This window comes from Lipotes vexillifer, unplaced genomic scaffold (assembly GCF_000442215.2).
Source record: "Lipotes vexillifer unplaced genomic scaffold, Lipotes_vexillifer_v1.1 scaffold884, whole genome shotgun sequence".
Classification (NCBI taxonomy): Eukaryota; Metazoa; Chordata; class Mammalia; order Artiodactyla; family Lipotidae; genus Lipotes; species Lipotes vexillifer.
The window spans coordinates 136,966-157,204 of NW_006789227.1; the positions used below are offsets into that span (position 1 = coordinate 136,966).

The window sequence follows — 20,239 nt, forward strand, 5'->3', positions numbered from 1 at the left end:
TCTCCCGTTGCGGAGCACAGGCTCCGGACGCGCAGGCTTAGCGGCCATGGCTCACGGGCCCAGCCGCTCCGTGGCATGTGGGATCTTCCCAGACCGGGGAACGAACCCGCGTCTCCCGTATCGGCAGGCGGACTCTCAACCACTGCGCCACCAGGGAAGCCCTGACTCTCTTAAATATTAAGGAAGGAATAGGAGCAATCCAAGTAAAAGAAAAACAGGAGCAGCTTTCCCTATACCCCTGTGATCCTGGTCTTGGTCCTGGATGAAATCCAACATTCCAGCCATGTGATTGCCAGAAAATCACCTCTCTGGGGTCCCGTTTCCTCATCTACAAAATATAGTTTATAGATAAGAATCCACTTCTCCTTCAAAAAGGATGGGGGCATGTTTAGAGGACACAGGAGCCAATCTGAAGGAGCCCCACTAGCCAAAGCTGGACCAAATTGAGAAAGAAAATTAATAATGACAGCATTGGGCTATAACCCATAGAATAAAATAAATATCCCTGAGTCCATACTGATATAAATAATTGAATAAAGACATCAATGGAGGAGAAGGAACAGTGGAATAGCTCTTTCTAACAGGAGAGCCCTAATTAATAAATGTAGAAAGAATGAGGGAAATACATAATCACCATTAGGCAAATATCACAGTAAAAACTGCTCAAGGCAACTACCACCGAAAAAATGCTAAAATCAGGGCATGAAAGCTTGAGGAGAAACAGGATAGAAGGTTGCTCAGGGAGCCCAGAGAACAAGGCAGGTAATTTTCATGAACAGCACCCAGCTGGTGGCCTGAGCAGAAAACCACACCCACCAGCAGAGCCAGCCAGACTCCCCTGTTCTCAGCTGAGCCTCATCTTTGCTCAGTGCTCCATAAACACTGACATGGTTTTCTTCTATGACTATATTTTTCTGTTTCCACACTGGCCATTCTCCCTTTTTTTAGAGTTCTCGGCCCTGGCTGCCCATTAGAATCACCTGGAGAGCTTTCAAAAATCCTGATGCCTGGGTCATTCCCCAGACCAATTAAATCAGACTTTCTGAAGGAGGGCCTCAGCCCTCATTAGTTTTGAAAGCTTTTCAGGTGATTCCAGTGTGCAGCCAAGGTTAAGCACTACAACTATATTGATATAATTTTTATTTAGCTATTGTTAATATCACAGTGCAGGAAACAGACAAGTCCAACCTTCCCTGCTTTCTGACAAAGTGCTTTCAACATATATGACAGATAGAAGGATCCAAAATTTTACCATCGGCTTTTGACAGAAATAAGGTGAGAGGCAGCTGGAAGCAAGTGGTAAGAAATTTCCTGAGTACTAATTTTTTGTGGCTCATTACATGGGTTCATGATGCAATACAAAAATGAATCAGAAAAAGATCAATCCCACACACTGAGAGTCTGATCTGAGATGGATGATACTATGTATAATGTGCTGTGTGTCACCAAGTTGAAATGCGATGAGAGTCGGGGATCGGGTGAGGAGTGATTTCCAGCCAGGAGATTATAGGAATCTTTGTAGAGTGGGTGACATTTCAGCAGGCCTGGGAGGATGGGTGGGAACTGAAAACATGGGGCCAGGAGGAAGGACATTCTGAAAGGGCACAGATGAAGAGGTGGGAAACTGTGGAGGAGGGACAGGGGACAGCAAGTTGCCCCATTTCCCTGGCTGGAGGAGAATGGAAGGCACCAATACCTGAAACATTCTGTCACTTTGGTAATTTGGGTACTATTCCCCACCAAAGATTTGGTTAGATCTTGACAAGAAGTTGTGAGAATTGGGTAATTTGCTTTTTACACTCATAATCTGATGTGATGTGTCCAAAGGGTTGGGTGGTGGACATAGCAGCCTTGTGAATGTATTTATATGTGTGTATTTCAGTCTTGCAAGCCTCCAAATTAAATTATAGAAGAGGAAACTTGGGGATCAAAAAACCCAGCTATTTCAATGGTGATAACATTTTTCTGTGAGGTGCAAGTCTGGCCATCTGCCATTTCCAATATTATTATTTTACCTCAGTAAGAAGAGGATAATGCCAGGTTTGTGTGAGTTAAGCTTATGAAGATGAGAAATATCTCGGTTAGCAAGGAGAACTAGCGACCCACACACAGCATTCCTCAGAGAAGCACGTCCTGACAGCTCAGCAGGTGGAACAGGGAAGCCCGCCAGCATTTAAAAAGTAATGCAGATGATCCTGGATTGGATCCTGCACGAGAAAAAGACATTCTTATAGAAATGTCCTTTCTAAAGACATAACTGGGACAAATGGGCTCAATTTGAGTGTGAATTGTGGATTAGATGTGTGGTTCTCAAACTGTAGTGTGCTTCAGCCTCACCTGGTGGGCTTGTCAAAACACAGATAGCCAGATCCCACCCCCAGAATTTCTAATTCGCTGTGGCTGTGGTGGAAGCTAACAATCTGTATCTCTAAGTAAAGATTCCAAATGATGCTGATGCTGCTGGTCTGGGATCACACACTGACAACCACTGGATTACATACCAGCATTGCATCGACGTTAATTTCCTGATTTTGATCTTCGTACTGCAGTTATGTTAAGGAAATGTCCTTGGCCTTAGAAAACACTCATAGGAGGATTTAGGACAAAGGGGCATCATGTCTGCAACTTACTCTCAAGTGGTTCAGGAAAAAATAGATAGATGATAGATAGATAGGTGATAGATAGATAGATAGATAGAAAGGATAGAATAATAAAGCAAATGTGAAAAAATAACGATTGGTAAATCTGGGCGAAGTGTATATGGGAGTTCACTGTGTTCTGTAACTTTTCTAGTAGATTAAAATTACATGAAAATTAATAATTAAAAATTAATATAAGGAGAGAAAGTTATAGCTTATCATCTAGCTCTGTTCAATATGGTAGCCACCAGCTATACATGGTTATTTACATTTAAAGTAATTAATATTAAATAAAGTTTAACATCCAGCTCCTCAACCATACTAGCCATATTTCATCAGGTGCTAAAGGGTCGTATGTGACTAGCAACTACCATATTGGACAGCACAAATATAGAGTATTACCATCATCACACAAAGTTCCACTGGACAGTCCTCACTACAGTGAAAAATATTTTAAGATCGTGAGAGTCTTTTTGGAAAATTCAGTGTGCCGAGAGCAGCAGCAGAGGTAGCAGTAATAGGCATAAGTAATAGGAGTCAGTTGCTTCCCACATAAGATAGTTTATTAACTGGATGGGGCAAAAAGAAGAAAACGATTAAATTATAGCTGATGGATCATAGTGTAGCTATATTTGTAAATCCCTGGGTTTTGCATAGATCAGTGACATATTTGCCAGAGCAGCTGCTCTTACCCATGCTCTGCGCACCTCATCATTTTACTGATTTTCTTAAAAATCTGTTGGATGAAGAAGTAAACACCCAAATGTCCTGGTTCTTTTTCTTTTCTTCCCCTGCTTCTCCTTCAAGCAGAGGAGGGGCAAGACTGGATGGGGAAACTCCCAGCAAGGCTGTGCCAGGGAGACCGTCCTGAAGGGGAACAGCCAAGACCTGGATGATATCAAATTTTCAAATATTCTAACTTTGCTACTGGTTTCATTCTGGATGACACATCAGCTACCATGTAAATCACAGCGAAGCTGGTTTTCGTTGCTATCTTTACTCCTTCCGATTTGCTTCTCCTCCTTCCTCTTCTTTTCCACACCTCAGACACCCAGCACCCTCTGATCCAAACAGGCCTGCCTCCCCCTCTAAAGAGCATCTTCTTTCTTCCCAGCATCATTTCTCTTGGGCCCCAGCAACACCCAGGTGATGAACTGAATACATTCTAAAGTATGAATAGAACCAGATTCTCCCAAGGTACATTTGGCTGACATTAGCTCTCAGAATGTTCTGGAAGATACTGTCTGAGCAAGGGCATGTTTGGGTATTCTCCTTCTGACCCAACCCCTGTAACTCCCCTCTCCCTAGCCTCTCAGGAGTGACTGCCCAGACCCACATATGCTGCACTTTGTCAACCCCAAGCCCCCTCCACCCGGCACCTTTCTCAGCAGCTTCATGTTCACTTGGGCTCAGTAAAATGCACAGCTATTATCACTTGGGGAGAACATGGAATGGCAGGGAAAACTGCAAATACCTGACGCCATAAATCACAAATCGGTTAATATGAAGGATTTTCATGGGGAAAATGAGCCATATTCCCATTTCCAAGTTTCCATTGGGGAAAATGAACCACAGAGCTAGAACCCAGGACTCAGGAGGTGTCCCTCTGCTCTGTCCAGGCCTCTGTTACGGCATTTAAATGTCCATCTAATAATTGAACCATTGTCGGAGGCTTGGAGAATGCACCCACACACACACCAAAAGTAAATATACGGGCCTCTCACTGTTGTGGGCCTCTCACTGTTGTGGCCTCTCCCGTTGCGAAGCACAGGCTCCGGACGCGCAGGCCCAGCGGCCATGGCTCACGGGCCCAGCCGCTCCGCAGCACGTGGGATCCTCCCGGATCAGGGCACGAACCTGTGTCCCCTAGCATCAGCAGGCGGACTCCCAACCACTGCACCACCAGGGAAGCCCTGCTGGATTGTTTTTCTGCAGCAATTCCTCCTTAAAACACATTCACTCTGAGTTTTCCAAGAAGGAGAAACCCTTCATCAGAAACAAGTTTGTCAATTACATAGAGATGCTCTCTCTTAGCAGCAAGACACAACATCTCAGGTATTTATAGTTCACCTTGTGGTTGGCTAATTAAACTTCTGAGATGTCTCTTTACAGACAGCTTTTTACTATGAAATATATATATATTTTTTTAATTTATTTAATTTAATTATCTTTGGCTGCATTGGGTCTTCATTGCTGCACACGGGCTTTCTCTAGTTGTGGAGAGTGGGGGCTACACTTGGTTGTGGTGCGCAGGCTTCTCATTGCAGTGGCTTCTCTTGTTGTGGAGCACAGGGTCTAGGCACACGGGCTTCAGTAGTCGTGGCACACGGGCTCAGTAGTTGTGGCGCACGGGCTTAGTTGCTCTGGGGCATGTGGGATCTTCCCGGACCAGGGCTCAAATCCATGTCCCCTGCTTTGGCAGGCAGATTCTTAACCACTGCGCCACCATGGAAGCCCTATGAAATATATTTTTATTAAGATTTCAAAAAGAGAAGGAGAGTCTCACCTCACAGTACTCTGTGAAAATGCAGAAATTATCTTGCTCCACAAAGTTCGCATGGAACTTGACAATGGCTGGATGGTCCAGCTTGGAAAGGAGCTGGGCCTCCAAGGTGGCCTGCAGAGTCTCATTTGGATTGAGTTCTCCAGTAGAGATTTCCTTCAGGACCTTTCTGCAGCCAAAAAAAAAATTTTTTTAATACATTTAGAACGAAAAAAACATGTTTGATAGATGTGAACAGTGGTGCAGGGCCATCTAATTAATGCCCAGGCTGTGACCTACTCAGAGGTCTGCTATCACTGGTGACTCCTGGGCACCCTGGGTCTGCCTCTGTCCTGGCAGTGCCCTCCACACCTGCGGCCCTAGTTTGGTCACACGGGGCAGAGACAGGGCTAATCTTGAGTGGCGTGGCTGAAGCGGCTCTTCCTCAGCCTCTAGGTATCTCTGCTTCTGTCTTTTTCTGTCTCTTTGTGTGTTTTCTGTCTCTACTTATCTGTTTTCCTGTTTCTGTCTGCTTTTCTATTTCTCTCACTATTCCTATCTTGGTATCTGTCTCTCTCTCTCAATATGTGTGTGTGTGTGTGTGTGTGTGTGTGTGTGTGTGTGTGTGAATATAATATAATTATATCTGTCACTCTGTCTCTCTGCATCTGTCTTATTCTCTTTTTGACTCTCTTTTCCTCTCTGACTCTCTCTTTGCCTCCGCATGTGTATATAAATACACATGCTTCTCTCTGTCTCTCAGCTCTAAAATTTTCCAAATCTATCAACTTAATATCAGCAGAATCAATATCTACTTATTTTCTTTTAAAACTGTCCTTGGCATATCATACTTTATTGCTACCAGTATTTAGGAGAAGAAAAAAATCTAAAAACATTGACAGAGGTATTCAAGCATGTATAAATGGAACAAGGGCTTATTACCTCTCCAAATTATTAATTTAAAAATTGTGATAACTAATGAGGAGTGGACCAAAACAGTATCTCTTCCCATCTACAGAAAGAAACAGACTGATGACCAAACCAATTACAGTGCCAGGGTGTAAACAGATTGCTGGGAGAAGCACTTTAGAGCACCAATTATGTATGCAGACAGATTCCACTGAATATAAGTGAGCCTTAGCTGTTCATTAAGTTCTGCAGGACCTGTACTAGAAGACATTTTGCAGTAATGTTATTTAAGAGTAACTACCTATGCATATTAATGAACATATATTTATAGTAGAAGCTCTCTTAATTAAAGGCCTTTTAACCAAATCCTAGATTAACCAGAGCTCTGCAGTCCTTTCTAACAGATGTCAATGGCCATCTTTGTGTTGGGGACGCGGTGGCCAGCAGGTGCTCTCTGGACCACCTTCCAGTTGAGGTGTTTACCCAAGTCATAGCATCTATTCCCAAACCTATTTATGCCACTCGTGCCCAGTATTGTAAATCTGTGACTTAAATATGACAACCTGATGAAGGATGAGTGAGTGTTGTCTCTGCTAGAAAAACTAAGTCAAATGCTTATCACAAAGCTTAATAATGACAAGTTGCAAAAAAAAAAAAAATGCTGTTAAAGAAGTAATTGATAAGACAGTTCTAAAACGTTGGTTTAATAATGTAAAAATCTAGCATTCTGAATTGAGATTGCTAAATTCTTATTCTAATTTAAAGAAGGTAAACTTGGAAAACTTAATCAACTTAACATGGGTAAGTTTATTCAAAAAAGATGAAGCGACCTCTCATCAGAGGACATCAGATGTTGGCTGCACAACAAAAATGAGAGAAAATGTACAACAATATGTTTTAAGTTGATATAAACGTTTTAGTTATGTCATTTCATTTTAAAATTGTTCCCTTATGTAACCAAGGACAAGCCCCAATAACACTGGACAGGGGCCATCACATTGGTTTTATTAGGTCTTGAACACGCTACCAGGCCCCTACTTGATAATCGAGTGGATTCTGGAGAAATTCTTGCTTGGCAACGTGTTCTATAGAGAGACTGTTCTAGCAAGAATTTGGTTAAAAATGACCTCATGTTATTAAGAGTGGCATCTCAAACTGTTTAGTATAATAAAGGAGCTTGAAATGACAGACGCGGTTGTTTTCCTGTAACTTCTAAAAATGATAAAGCCGTAAGCCAAATGGCATATTCATGGTAGTTTTCCAGTACTTACTGTGCCCCAGCCAACGTGCAGTTGTAAAAGTCACAGTGGTTAATTTATATAGCACGGCAATATAAAGCCTCACTCAAACTTGCAATATTCTCTTGCTGTGAAGGAACAAATGCTATCGAAAGCTTTAAGATACTTATTTTTTCTTGCAAACATCAACTATTGTGCAACAGGGCATGGGATTTTACATATAGTTACCTGAGCCCCGTCTGGCAGCCTGATGATAAGGCATAAAATCTCATTTGCCCACAGCTTAGCAGATGAAGGTAGGGCTATAAAGACAGGTGATATCTAATATAATCACCTCTGGCAGATGCAGAGATATTCCACCTTCCTTACCTAAAACTGATAGAGGAAACTCTCATTGCGTGTCACATAATGTGAGAGCCTTATCAGCCAAACAGAGCGCAGAAACTGACCAAGTCAAGGAAGCTTGCCCCTGGCTCAGTGACACTCAGCCTGTCACCCTCTCCTAAGTAACAGGACAGATATTTATTTTATCAGAACTTCAGCTGTTCAGGACACACTTTTTAGCAGCTGCAAAAACAGGCACCCCTTCAGACTCACTCATTTTGCAAACTTTCTGTTCTCTTTCCCAAGTGGCATGTTTCTTTCTAGAATCAGTAGTGAACTGACAAACTTTGGAGAGTGACTGGAAATTTGGGATAACTATAGCTAATTTCATTCCCTTCAAATTGGCTCACCTTCCATACAAATGGGGCAGATGATATCTTTGAGAAGTTCAGGGTTATTTTCCCCAAATTTCCCTGTAGTCTTTCACATATTTCAAATTGAACAAGCAGCATAGGCTGCCTCAGGATAAAGATGACATCACAAACTACAGAGAATATGAGTAAAATCCCTGGCTTTTGATTTTCCAAAGGAGAGACAAAGGCCAAAGAGAAAAGATCTGAAGGAGCACCTAACCAGTGGCTTGAGTGTCCTCCCTGCCCAACGTGAGAGAGACCCTCGGGACCAGATGGAGGGGAGACAAGAACATTAGGCACTGCTGAGACATTGAAAATAGTTCATGTCCCCCAGGCCATGTCCTGGGGGACAGAACTCCCAGATGGGGAGAACAGCCCCAGAGCAGAAGCCCTGCTATATTTCCAAAGCAGGAACCTCACATTTCCTTGTGTCCAGCAAGGGGTAGGAGTGAAAGGAAGGTCTTCAAGGGGCAAGTAAACCAAGGGGCCTAAGAGTTCTGGAATCTCAGTGAGGAGTGCTGTGTGTGTAGTGGTGTAGTGGGCTCTGAGAATTCGTCACCCCTGCCCTTGGGTCTCCTGAGGAAGACAGATAGTAAGCAGATCAGTGTGCATAAATGTGTGTATGTGACTATGTTTGTATTTTCTAAAACTTCAGATCGAGCTGGGTGCTACAAAGTTAGGGTAAGTGATGTCTGAGGCCCTCCTGATTTAAGCTGCCATGACTCTCTAATTTGATTAGCAACTACTGTACCCACTGAGGGCAAATCCACAGGAAACAGATTTTAACTGCAGCTTAAATAAGACTAATATTTTTTGCTTTTTAAAAAATTCAATATTCACCTGTTTAACAGATTATTAAATCTGCTCAGGACTTTCAAGGTAAGAGTTTTCATCCATCTAGCAAGGCTGCAATTATTTTAACTAATCCTTTCTTAAATGGTCAGCTCTCATTTTTTTTCTAATTTACAAAGAAATATAGTGTTATTACAGAAAAATTTGAAAACAAAACATAGTCCACAATCCACTACAGAGATCATCAGCAGTAACAATTTTGTGTACTTCCTTCACATTTTTTGCTACACAATTTTTTAACACTAGAGGCCAGTTTAGACAATTTGCCTGCTATTTTCATGAGATAGTATCATAGCAGAAATCTGTCATTTGTGGCTGCCCAGTGTCTTTAGACAACCTCCCTACATTGTAGTAGACCCCTGGGCTGTGGGTCCGGCCTTCCCTAGATAAAAACAAACAGATAGACAACAATAATTCCTCATCTCCCACCTGCCTTGAGTTGGGGTGCCAGTGTGGGACCTAGGTTCTGCCAGTCAGCTGGACCAAGCCGGGACCTTGCCTTGGGTGTGAGCTGTGCGGAGGGACAGGGCAGGCACAGGACCTCGCTTCACTAATAGAGGTGTCCTAAGAAAGAGTGTGGGCCTGGGGGCAGTGGCAGTGGGCCAATTCCAGGCTGACATTCCTGGAAATTTAGCCTCCCCCGCCCCACAGCCTCCCACAGCTGTGAGAGCCATCTGTGTTCAGAATAAATCCCCTTCTGCCTCAACCGTGCAGAGGGCAGCTACTCATATCTGCGTCTAGAGCCCTGACACATGCGATTATGCGTCACAGAGCACTGTGAGGTGTTCCCATGAAGCACTCACTTTGGGATAATGAAAACTGAACCTCCAAAAATTTGACTCATTTAGGTTAATTTTTATTCATTTATCTGAGTCTTAAAACTTAGGATCTTCTGAGGGATTTAGGGCCTTTTATAGGTAGAAGTATCATGAGAGTGGAAAAACATCCTTTTAAAAGTAACTTAACCCCCTTTAATATGACATATAACTTTAAAACGTAAAGGGACATGAAAAAATGGCAGTGATATTTGTTCCAAAAAGTGGCACATTAATAAAGGATGGGAAAGCCGGGAACTAAAGGTACCTATAGGAGTAGCTGAAAAAACACTGTAGGTGTTAGTGGAGAGTATATTACAGATGGAATTTTATTTTATTTCAGTTGTTTTTCCTTCTTTCAGCAATTCAGAAACATTTTTAAGGTCTGTGGCCAGAGAAAAGGATAATATTATTTTATGGATCATCATCATATGCCATAATCTATGAGCTGCCTTTGTTTCTAACAATTAAATTCCTGATCCCAGCTTGTTTCAGGGTAAAAACTCTGATTCATCTGATCTCTTCCTCTCCACCCCTGATCACAGGCATGTTGCAGTTTTTGGAGACAGACAGAGCTCAGATGACATCACCATACAGTGCAGGGACAGCAAGCCTCAGGTGCACATGGCAGACACCAGCAACTAAGGAGCAAAATCCTTCTGCTGAGCCTGACTTCAGACTCCACACAAGGTGCCAGGCAGCCACTGCCAAATACCTTCACATCGAAAGTTCCACATTTCTGTTATTTCACCATCTACTGACTGCCTTGGGTATGCCAAACACAGTATCATGTTCTGGGGATAGAAAGATGAAAAAGATAAAACTCCTGCCCTCCAAGAAAGCTCAGTCTCATGGGGAAGGCCAACAAGTACAAAAATAGTTGAACAACTTCATGATAAATGCAATAATAGAGCTGGGGATGGGGTGAGGATCCCTAAATCTCCTTTGAGAAGAGAAAAAATGTAAAATCTATAGACTAGAGCCCAGGACATTCACTTTTGCACACGGAAACTACTTTGTAGTAAGCTGAATTGCCTTCTCCCCAGGTGGATTCCAAGTAGCAAAAGAAATGAATTTATCATTCTTTACAATTTGCCCTGTATAAACCAATAGCCAGTAGAGGGAGAGCTATATTTGCATTACCTGAATAGGCCATGAAAGTTAATAAGCAGGTGATTTTTCAAAAAAAGAAAACTGCTTGAGAATTTCAATATCTATATATCCTTCTTTAGAGTAACTCGTGCACAGACACACACACAACCACAGTACACATTATGGAACGAAGAATGAAAATGTCACAGGGAGGGGTATTTCTTAAAATACCTAAAAACCTGGCAGGTTCACAAAACACTCCTTCCTTCCTTCCACCCCCCGCATCCCCCCCTGCCCCCCTCCATTTATCTATCCCAATTTTTAATCAGAAAAAAGCATTTGAGCTATATATAACTACATTTTAAAAGATAATGTATCGAGCCATGCTCTGCTCTAGAGGACTCTTAGTTTGGGGTCCCCAGGAAGCAAACCCTGAGACAGGATTTGAGGCAGGTGATCAATTTGGGCAGTAAGAAGAGGGGTAGGAAAGTGAGGTGAAGGGAGGGGAGCCATTCAAGGGCCTGTTATCAAGCCAGTTACCACTGTGGGCAACTGGGGCTTAACTGTGGAGGAACCCTAGGGCCAGGCATAGAACACACCTCTGGGCTCCTCTGCCCGAGGGGCGGGGACCGACTCCCTCATCCACTGACTCAGGCTGCTCCTGGGAGTATCAACTCCCCCACTCTCCGCCTCACTGGAGCACAGAGGCCCTGACAGCCAGGGAGGCCTCAGGCAGAACTGCCCCTGCCACAAGTGGAGGCTGGGTCCACGTACAGGAAATGCTAATTGGCCAGGGGACATGGGTGGGGCCCCAACACCATCTGTCACAGGGATGAAAATAAAGGCAACTTTTCTCCACTTTAAATTCTGCTCTATTTTACCTTTACTTCTGAAGATAGCTAGGATATAGTGATTCTGAGACAAAGTGTCTGTAACACTGAATAATGAAACTGCAAATCAGTTATAACCTATAGATAAATTCCATCTCCTATGCTTCTCGAGACTTCGTTTACAAACACATTAGCAGCATATGGGAGTATTATGTACAGATAATAAGCAAAAATAACTAATAATAATAATAATGATACAGATAAAAGACGAAGAACAAATAACAGTAGAAGTATTTCAGACATTTTTGTTCGGCAAATATGTTATTCCTGGCTCCTGTTTAGATTATATTTCATTTGTGGTAACAAGTTCCATGCAGTGTTTCAATGCTGGTACCATAACAAATTAGGCAGGTTGCCTTTTATTTTTAAGGAACAGAAAAGAGTAAACAGAAATTTCAGGAGCAGGAGTTTTGAAGATAAATATTGCCTGAATAAAAAGTATCTAATAATCATGTGAATTCAATGACTCTTCGCATCTGTATAAACTTAAAAATCAGAAATGGCTTGAACACACGTCTCAAGGTTGGAAACGGTGCTGGTGCTCAGTGGAGGTTCTCTGCAGGGAATCTCTGGTGTCAGTGCAAGAACAGAACTGGCTTCAGGACGGACCCCAACCAGCCCTTTCCCAGGGGGGCTCCCTGGAGGTGACAGAGAAGACACAAAGTGTCTAACTGCTCTGCTGTGCAAAGCTCTCCTCCCAGGGCTTGACAAAGACTCCACAGCCGAGCCCAGGAATCCGTGAGTGAGTGTGAATTGGTCGGGGCGGGGTGTGGGGGGGGGTAGCAGAGGGCAGCCTGGGTATCTGTGCCCTCACGGCCAGGCAGCCATCTCCTCCCTGTCTAAGTCACAGCCTCTACCAAAGCTGCTGGGACTGTCTCCTGAGAGCTCACTGAGAACAAACAGCCCTCTCCTCTAGTTTCAGCCAAAAAAATGAGTGGGCTCCCTTCACAGTGAGCAGCTTCCTGGAACTCCTTTCCACAGCCTTGGAAAGTTCTCTTTAGCACCAGCGATGTAACGAAGCCAACTCTAGCTCCCCTGAGAACCAGTGAGGGCTCTTCCCCCACCCTCCTTCTCCCACACACCTCCAGAGAAGTGGTCAGGCAGTTCTGTCTTTCTTATTTATACAGAAGAGCACAGTCATTAAATATTGTGGCTTAATTATTTTAAGAGAGGGTGGCTGTCTCCCCCTCTCCCCAGCCCCTGGGGTGAATCATAACCGATCTAAGCCCACCATGTAATCCTAGTCCCCTTGCCAGTGATCAGTCTAGACATGTGGTGTAATTCTGGCCTGGGAGATGTGGGGAGGGCTCGTGATGGTTTTCTAGGAAAGATGCTCCTCACTGATAAAAAAGGGAAGCATAGGAGGAGAGTCCCCTTCCTTCATCTCTGCAACGCTATCACTCGCCTGTGACTCCTTTGACCTCGGCAGCCAGCTGGCGTCCTGAAGGAACTGTCCTGAGACGACAGGCTGGGTGAAAGGAAGGCACCAAGGCCCCTGACGACTTCATCACGGGGATCTGCTCTCCCTCTGGACTTTTTGTTAGGGAGATGAATCTTTCTTATTGTTTAAGCCATCTTGGTGGCCAAAGATATCCTGATACCAACACTTTGCTACAAGAAGAAAGAGGAGGCTTTTAAAGAAGAGATTAGAAGCAGAGGTGGAGGATGTGGTGAACACTCCACACATTTGTACGTGCTTCAGGCTGTGAAAACCCAAAGGCAGGGAGTTAGGTTTAGCTGTGCAGTACATAAAGATTAGAACAGAGATAAGCCCCTAGAGAACAGGGGCTATGTCTTATTTCCTTAGAAAGTGCTAAGTCTCCTATTTTAAACTGGAAAAGATAAATTGGTTATTTTCTACTTGGACATTGATACGAATCTTCAAAAAATTATGACAGAGTAAACTACAATGAACTATACAAAAATGCATGTATAGTGAGAAAAAAACTATTTGAATAAGGGACTAGAAATTATCTGTTGTTAGTGAATCTGGAAACTAAGATAACATGGGATCTCTTTAAATAATTTGAAAACAATTTTATTCGTTGATTCAAAATTCTCATGTGTCAAAAATTTTAGCATTTATCAAAAAGTATCAAGATTCAGGGGCTTCCCTGGTGGCACAGTGGTTGAGAGTCTGCCTGCCGATGCAGGGGACGCAGGTTCGTGCCCTGGTCCAGGAGGATCCTGCGTGCCGCGGAGCGGCTGGGCCCGTGAGCCTTGGCCGCTGGGCCTGCATGTCCGGAGCCTGTGCTCCGCGGCGGGAGAGGCCACAGCAGTGAGAGGCCCACGTACCGCAAAAAAAAAAAAAGTATCAAGATTCAGAAAGATTAAAATTCCACCGCTGTTCCCTTCCTTCCCTTGGGTAGAGATATTGGAGTTGTGATAGCAAACAGGAGGTTTCTAAAATGAGGGACAATGAGGAAAAGAGGGAAGTAAAGGGCACAGATAATACAGCAATCAAAAATAAGATAAAATATACAAATAAAAAAATACTTCCCACCCCTTCTCTTTCCTCCAGTCAGTAACTCTTCTTGCCTGTTCACTTGATACCAGCCCCCATATACCAGCTGTTGTACTGTACTACTGTACTTTTCAAGGTACTGTACTGTAAGATTAAAAATGTTTTCTTTAAAAAAAAAAAATACTGAGATGAGAATGACCAAGAAAAAAAGAATTTCTAAAAGATTTGGTTTCTCTCCTCTCCTGCTCCCCCCCAATTAAGAAAACATACTTTAATAAATAATAATAAATATACGTTTTTCTATAATTCTCTGGAGATAGAAAAAATTGCTAATATAAGGAATTACTTTGTTTTACATAGTCTGAAGCTTCAAACTTAAGAAAGTAAGGATGAGGTCATTAGGTATTAGAGGCACAAGGTTGATAATTACAATTTTTAGAAGGTAAAACAAAGTTCCAAGAACCGGAGGTGATGTTTATTCACATGGTGGCCTTGTGAGAAGCCTCCATCCAAGAGAAGTCTCTCTTGACCCCTCAGGGGTAGGATAGGGGCCCCTCGTCCAGGCTCCCATTGCCCCCTGTGACGTCTATTCACACAGGAGGTCCCATACTGGCCTGCAGCCACCCAGAGCCAGCTCACAGTCCATTCACTGTGGGATTCCCAGCACCTGGCAGTATGTCTGAATGGAACCAAGCTTGCACACTCATCACTGTTCAAAATTCAGCTCATTCACTACCTTCACCATAGGAACTCTGACAATTATGTCTTTTCATAGTTATTTCTTGGTCTCCATCCCCAGACTGAGAGCAATTACATTTTGTTCCTTTCTGTATCCTTGGTGTCTAGCACAAGCCTTAGCACACAGTGGATGCACCATCAATGTTTATTAACTATTACATGATCAAAATTAACACCCCACCAAGCACTGTGGTACAGGTGGTGAGAGACACAATCCCTATGTGTGATTCTTCCCCTTATGGAAGCACATCAGCCTACATGCTGGGCATCCATCAGAAAATGAAAGTTTATAAAAACTGCTTCCTAACATCCTTGCTGGAATGGCCCTTATTCAGAAGTGACTTATCCATGGGAGCTGACAGTAACACTTGCATAGACAGAGAAAAATGGCAAAAAGATATTTCATCCTGGAAAATGGTTCTGCTCAGAGGTTTCCTAACATCTCAGAGATGATAACTCCCACTGGATGACCTGGCCCATGAGAAGCATAAAGCTGCTCAGTTTCTGATCCTGTCCCCTCACTCAACCTCTTCCCCAATCTTGGGATGGATTTTATGTATTTATAAAATTTTAAAGCTAGACAAGACCCTCAAGAGTAGATCCATCAAAGCCCAACCTATTAAGGTCCTGAGGATTGAGTAATTTTTTTTGGCTGTCATTTTTTAAAAAATTTTATTGGAGTATAGCTGATTTACAATGTTGTGCTAGTTTCAGTTGTACAGTAAAGTGAATCAGTTATACATATACATCTATCCACTCTTTTTTAGATTCTTTTCCCATATAGGTCATTACAGAGTATTGAGCAGAGTTCCCTGTCCCAGACAGTAGGTCCTTATTAGCTACCAAATTTATATATAGTTGTGTGTACATGTCAATCTCAATCTCCCAATTTATCCCTCCCCCACTTACCCCCTATAACCATAAGTTTGTATTCTACATCTGTAAATCTATTTCTGTTTTGTAGATAAGTTCACTTGTACCATTTTTTTTAGATTCCACATATAAGCGATATCATATGGTATTTGTCTTTCTCTGACTTACTTCACTCAGTATGACAATCTCTAGGTCCATCCATGTTGCTGAAAATGGCATTATTTCATTCTCTTTTATGGCTGAGTAATATTCCACTGTATACATGTACCACATCTTCTTAGCCACTCCTCTGTCGATGGACATTTGGATTGTTTCCATTGTCTTGGCTATTGTAAATACTGCTGCAATGAACACTGGGGTGCATGTTTCGAATTATGGTTTTCTCCAGATATATGCCCAGGAGTGGGATTGCCAGATCTATGGTAGTTCTATATTTAGTTTTTTAAGGAACCTCCATACTGTTCTCCATAATGATTGAACCAATTTACATTCTCACCAACAGTGTAGGAGGGTTCCCTTTTCTCCACACCCTTTCCAGAATTTATTGTTTGTAGATTTTTTTTTGATGATGGCCATTCTGACCAGTATGAGGTGATACCTCATTGTAGTTTTGATTTGCATTTCTCTAATAATTAGTGATGTTGAGCATCTTTTCATGTGATTTTTGGCCATCTGTATGTCTTCTTTGGTGAAATGTCTATTTAGATCTTCCATCCATTTTTTGATTGGGTTGTTTGTTTTTTTGATATTGAGATAGCTGCATGAGCTGTTTGAATATTTTTGAGATTAATCCCGAGTTGGTTGCTTTGTTTGCAAATATTTCCTCTCATTCTGTGGGGTGTCTTTTCACTTTGTTTATGGTTTCCTTTGCTGTGCAAAAGCTTTTAAATTTAACTAGGCCCCATTTGTTTATTTTTGTTTTTATTTTCATTACTCTAGGAGGTGGATCAAAACATATATTGCTGCAATTTATGTTAGAGAGTGGCCTGCCTGTTCTCTTCTAAGAGTTTTATAGTGTCCAGTACTGACTAATGTATCCAAGGTCATAGAGAAGTTACAGCAGTGCCGCCATTCACCTCTTGGAGGAAACAGACCACAACTCCAAAGAACAGAATTCCATCTCAAAGTTTAAGTTTCCCCTCTTTCATTTGTGTATAGGTTCTGCAGTGTCTAGCAGCTAAGACAGCCCAAAACTTTCTCTTTTTCAAGCCATTTTTCAAAGAACAAAAACACCCGTCACCTGCTCTACTCATCCCCTCCTTAGCATCAAAGAAGAGACAACGAAATGACTAGAATAACGGTCTTGCTCCTGATGAGGCACTGGTGAAGCTATGTCTGTTTTTATTAATTATCATTTGAGTGTTATGGAAAATCTTACCGATAATCAAGAGTTTGTGCCAGTTAAAGAGCCCCAGATTTTGAGGTTTGGAATGAGACCACACAGAAGGGGAAGACAATGTTTCCCAGGACTTACCTTTCCTAGCATTAGATTACATTTCTGAGGTTGTCCTGGGTACCACAACCCTGCAGGTGTGACTGTGTGTGTGTGAGGGCCAGTTTTCAAAAAGCTGAATTGTGCAAAACTCACTTGATTCAAAATTGTTCAACAATGCAGTAACATGCCTTGAGAACAAAAATATCGATAACATAAGATTCAATGCAATCAATCACTCATTCACTCTATCACACTTTGAAAGGTACTGAGCTTAGAGCAAACCAAGGTCCTGTTTGTGTCAGCAAGGAAGTTAAGGAGCATGACAATGTCAGTAAGGATGTGAAAGAATAATTTACCATAGATAATAGGTTAGCTCTTGTTATGACTGTTCTATGCTCCAAATTTACAATTACTGTTAGATTAATATTCAAAATGCAAAATTCTGATACATAATTCATGTCAGGTTTTTATTTTGAACATTACAGAAAAAACCTAGAATTGTGGATTGCAATGAGATAATCAGATGTGATGCAAAGTCTACCATGAAGTCAAGACAGGAACAAATTGAGTTTTAAGAAGCAACAAAAACTGATTAGCTCCATTTCCCTGACTAGGTAAAGCCAACAAGGGATAAACCCTGTGTAAAGTAAAATTAAATTAAGATCCAGGCAAGAAGAAAGTTGGTGCTCCAAAAATAAAACAAAAAACAATCTAGGGTTTCAGTGAAATAAAGTCTCCTGATCTTATCTGTAGCAGGTGTTGGTTGGCCTCAAATTAACATGAAGACAGCCAAAATGGAAAAAGGTTTGTATTTCCAGATTTCAGTCTCTATTTCATCATCACAGTAATTATAACATAGGGATTTGAGCTACAACTCTCTCTTTATAGCACAAAGCAGTTGTTACTGTATTTAACTTTGAGATAGAAAGGGAGGGAATCAAAGCTCTGGATTAGCATACTCCCATTAGAGGGTTTAAGCAACTGATTCTGGGTCTTATATTTTTGCTGACTTGTGATGAGGCTGAAAAAAAATCTGTTTTTATGACCAGAAAGCCAGGGCTTAACCTACTGACAGAGTTCAAATTAGAATCTACTAGTAGGAAGGATCCAGTTTTCCTGAATGAGAGCTTATGGGTTTAGTCAATGATTTTTCACACATGAAAAAGTCACAGCGGGCTGTGTAAGGGGAGGAAGGGATGGGGGACATGGGGCTGGCCTGCCTCTGATCACACAAGGCTTCACTTCCCAGAGTCAGGAGGCTGAGGGGAGCCTGGCTAAGCCAAGTGCTCCGCAAACGTCACAGCTGCTGCTTCTCCCGGCAGTGACTGTGCCGGGCTGTCCCTCTTGCCCAAGGAGTCCGCAGGAGCCTGGCAGGGAGGCCAGCTCCTCAGGAACCCACGCTGAGCAAATGACACTGCAAAAGAGTCTTGAGCGCGGTTTTCCGCCAGCACTGTTTCAGCAGAGTCTGCAACTTATTTGAAGATAAATCAAAGTGTTTTCATGTTCATATAATGAAAGGAAAAAGAACTGTTAGACTCATAAAGCGTGATATCTGAGGAAGCCTCAAAGGAGGACACAGCATCTGAGAGCAGTCCTTCTCAAATTGCGCTGTGCACACAAATCACAGGGATCTATCCCAATACAGTCCAGGGTGGGCCCAAGACACATCTCTAACTAGTCCAGGGAGCTAGTCCAGGGAGCACACTTTGAATCGCGAGCTTGGGAGTGGGGAGGGGTCAGAGGGCTGCTGGCGCTGCGAATGCTGAAGGGCCCCAGCGCTCTCGAGAGGCTGGGGGTTGGAGGGGGCTTTGAAGAGCAGCCCAAGTGAGAGGGCCTGTGTGCCCCTCCCACTACAGGAAACATGAGAGCTCCTCCGGCAGCAAAGGTTTGGGACCCACTGCTGGCCCAGCCCCTCACTTTCCAGATAAGGCCACTAGAAGCCAGAGAGGCTGTGAGACTCGACCACATGCCCTCCTGAGACCATTCTGCAGCCAACACCCACAGGACCCAGAAACTCCAGTCAGGGTTAAAACACCATGAGGAAAATCACCCTTACACTTTTGGCTCACGTCCTAAAAACTGGTTTGTGCGGGTTACCTCTTGTTCTGTTCCCAGAAGTGATAAAGTACAGCTGCCCACTGACCCTCTGAACATGTCCTGTTACATAATTTACTACTTGAATGGATTTGTACTCAGCCTCATTCCACAGAGGATTTGACATAACTTATATAATAAAATAGAAAACTGAGACCAGCAAGGGTAGGTGGAAATAAGAACGAGGAAAAGAAGAACACAGATGTACTGGCCAAAACTTGTTGCTATGGTTGAGCTTCAAATTCAATTCCCAACTTCTTGGAATGTATGATGATGATTATTACTATTACTATTGTTGCTGTCATTGGTGGTTACGTCGTAGATGTAAGTCTTGCCTATTACAAGGGGGGATCTCAATCTCTGGATCCTTTGTGACATAAAGCAGTTTTCACTTTAGTCACATAGCAGTGGAGGTGTCCCCAAGGAGACATCAGTAATTCTTTTAAATAGAACTCATTCAGAAACAGAATTCCAACTTACAACAACACTTTGATGTTGAACTTATGAGGAAAGCTTCTCAACTCTTACCTCAATTCTAGTCTCTAAACTCAGTACCTGTGTACAGAGCACCTGAGCTGTGCAAGACACTCTCCTTGTCCAAGGCACAGCCTCTGCCCATGCAGGCTTTGCAATCCAGAGGGAGCGCAGAGACAAAGCATAACAAGCTATCAGAAAGTGTCATGTACCTTAAAGGGATGAAATGAATATCCTAAAAAGAGAACCAAAACCAAGATATGAGCCAATCCTGAGAAAACATCCAGCCACTAAAACAGTGACACTGGTGTTAACTGTGACAACAGCAGGTGCCATATGAGGAGCAGTTACTTGGCACCACAGCCACTGTGCTAAGAGATTGTTACAATCCTCATTTTTGAAATGAAGAGACTGAGATACAGACAGGCTAAGACCCTCTCTTAAAGGCACATAGTTGATTGAGTGACCACACCTGGTAATAATGGAACTGAGACCCCCCCCCCCCCC

General features: G+C 42.7%; 1 protein-coding gene across 1 annotated transcript in view; it reads right to left on the minus strand.

Moving 5' to 3' along the window:
• The window catches only part of NEK11 (NIMA related kinase 11), a 114,617-nt gene that overhangs the window by 69,336 nt on the left and 25,042 nt on the right, over positions 1-20,239 (minus strand). The window contains 2 exon segments of the mRNA XM_007472152.1: positions 305-365; positions 5,146-5,311. Of these exon segments, the coding sequence (XP_007472214.1) occupies positions 305-365; positions 5,146-5,311 (227 nt within the window).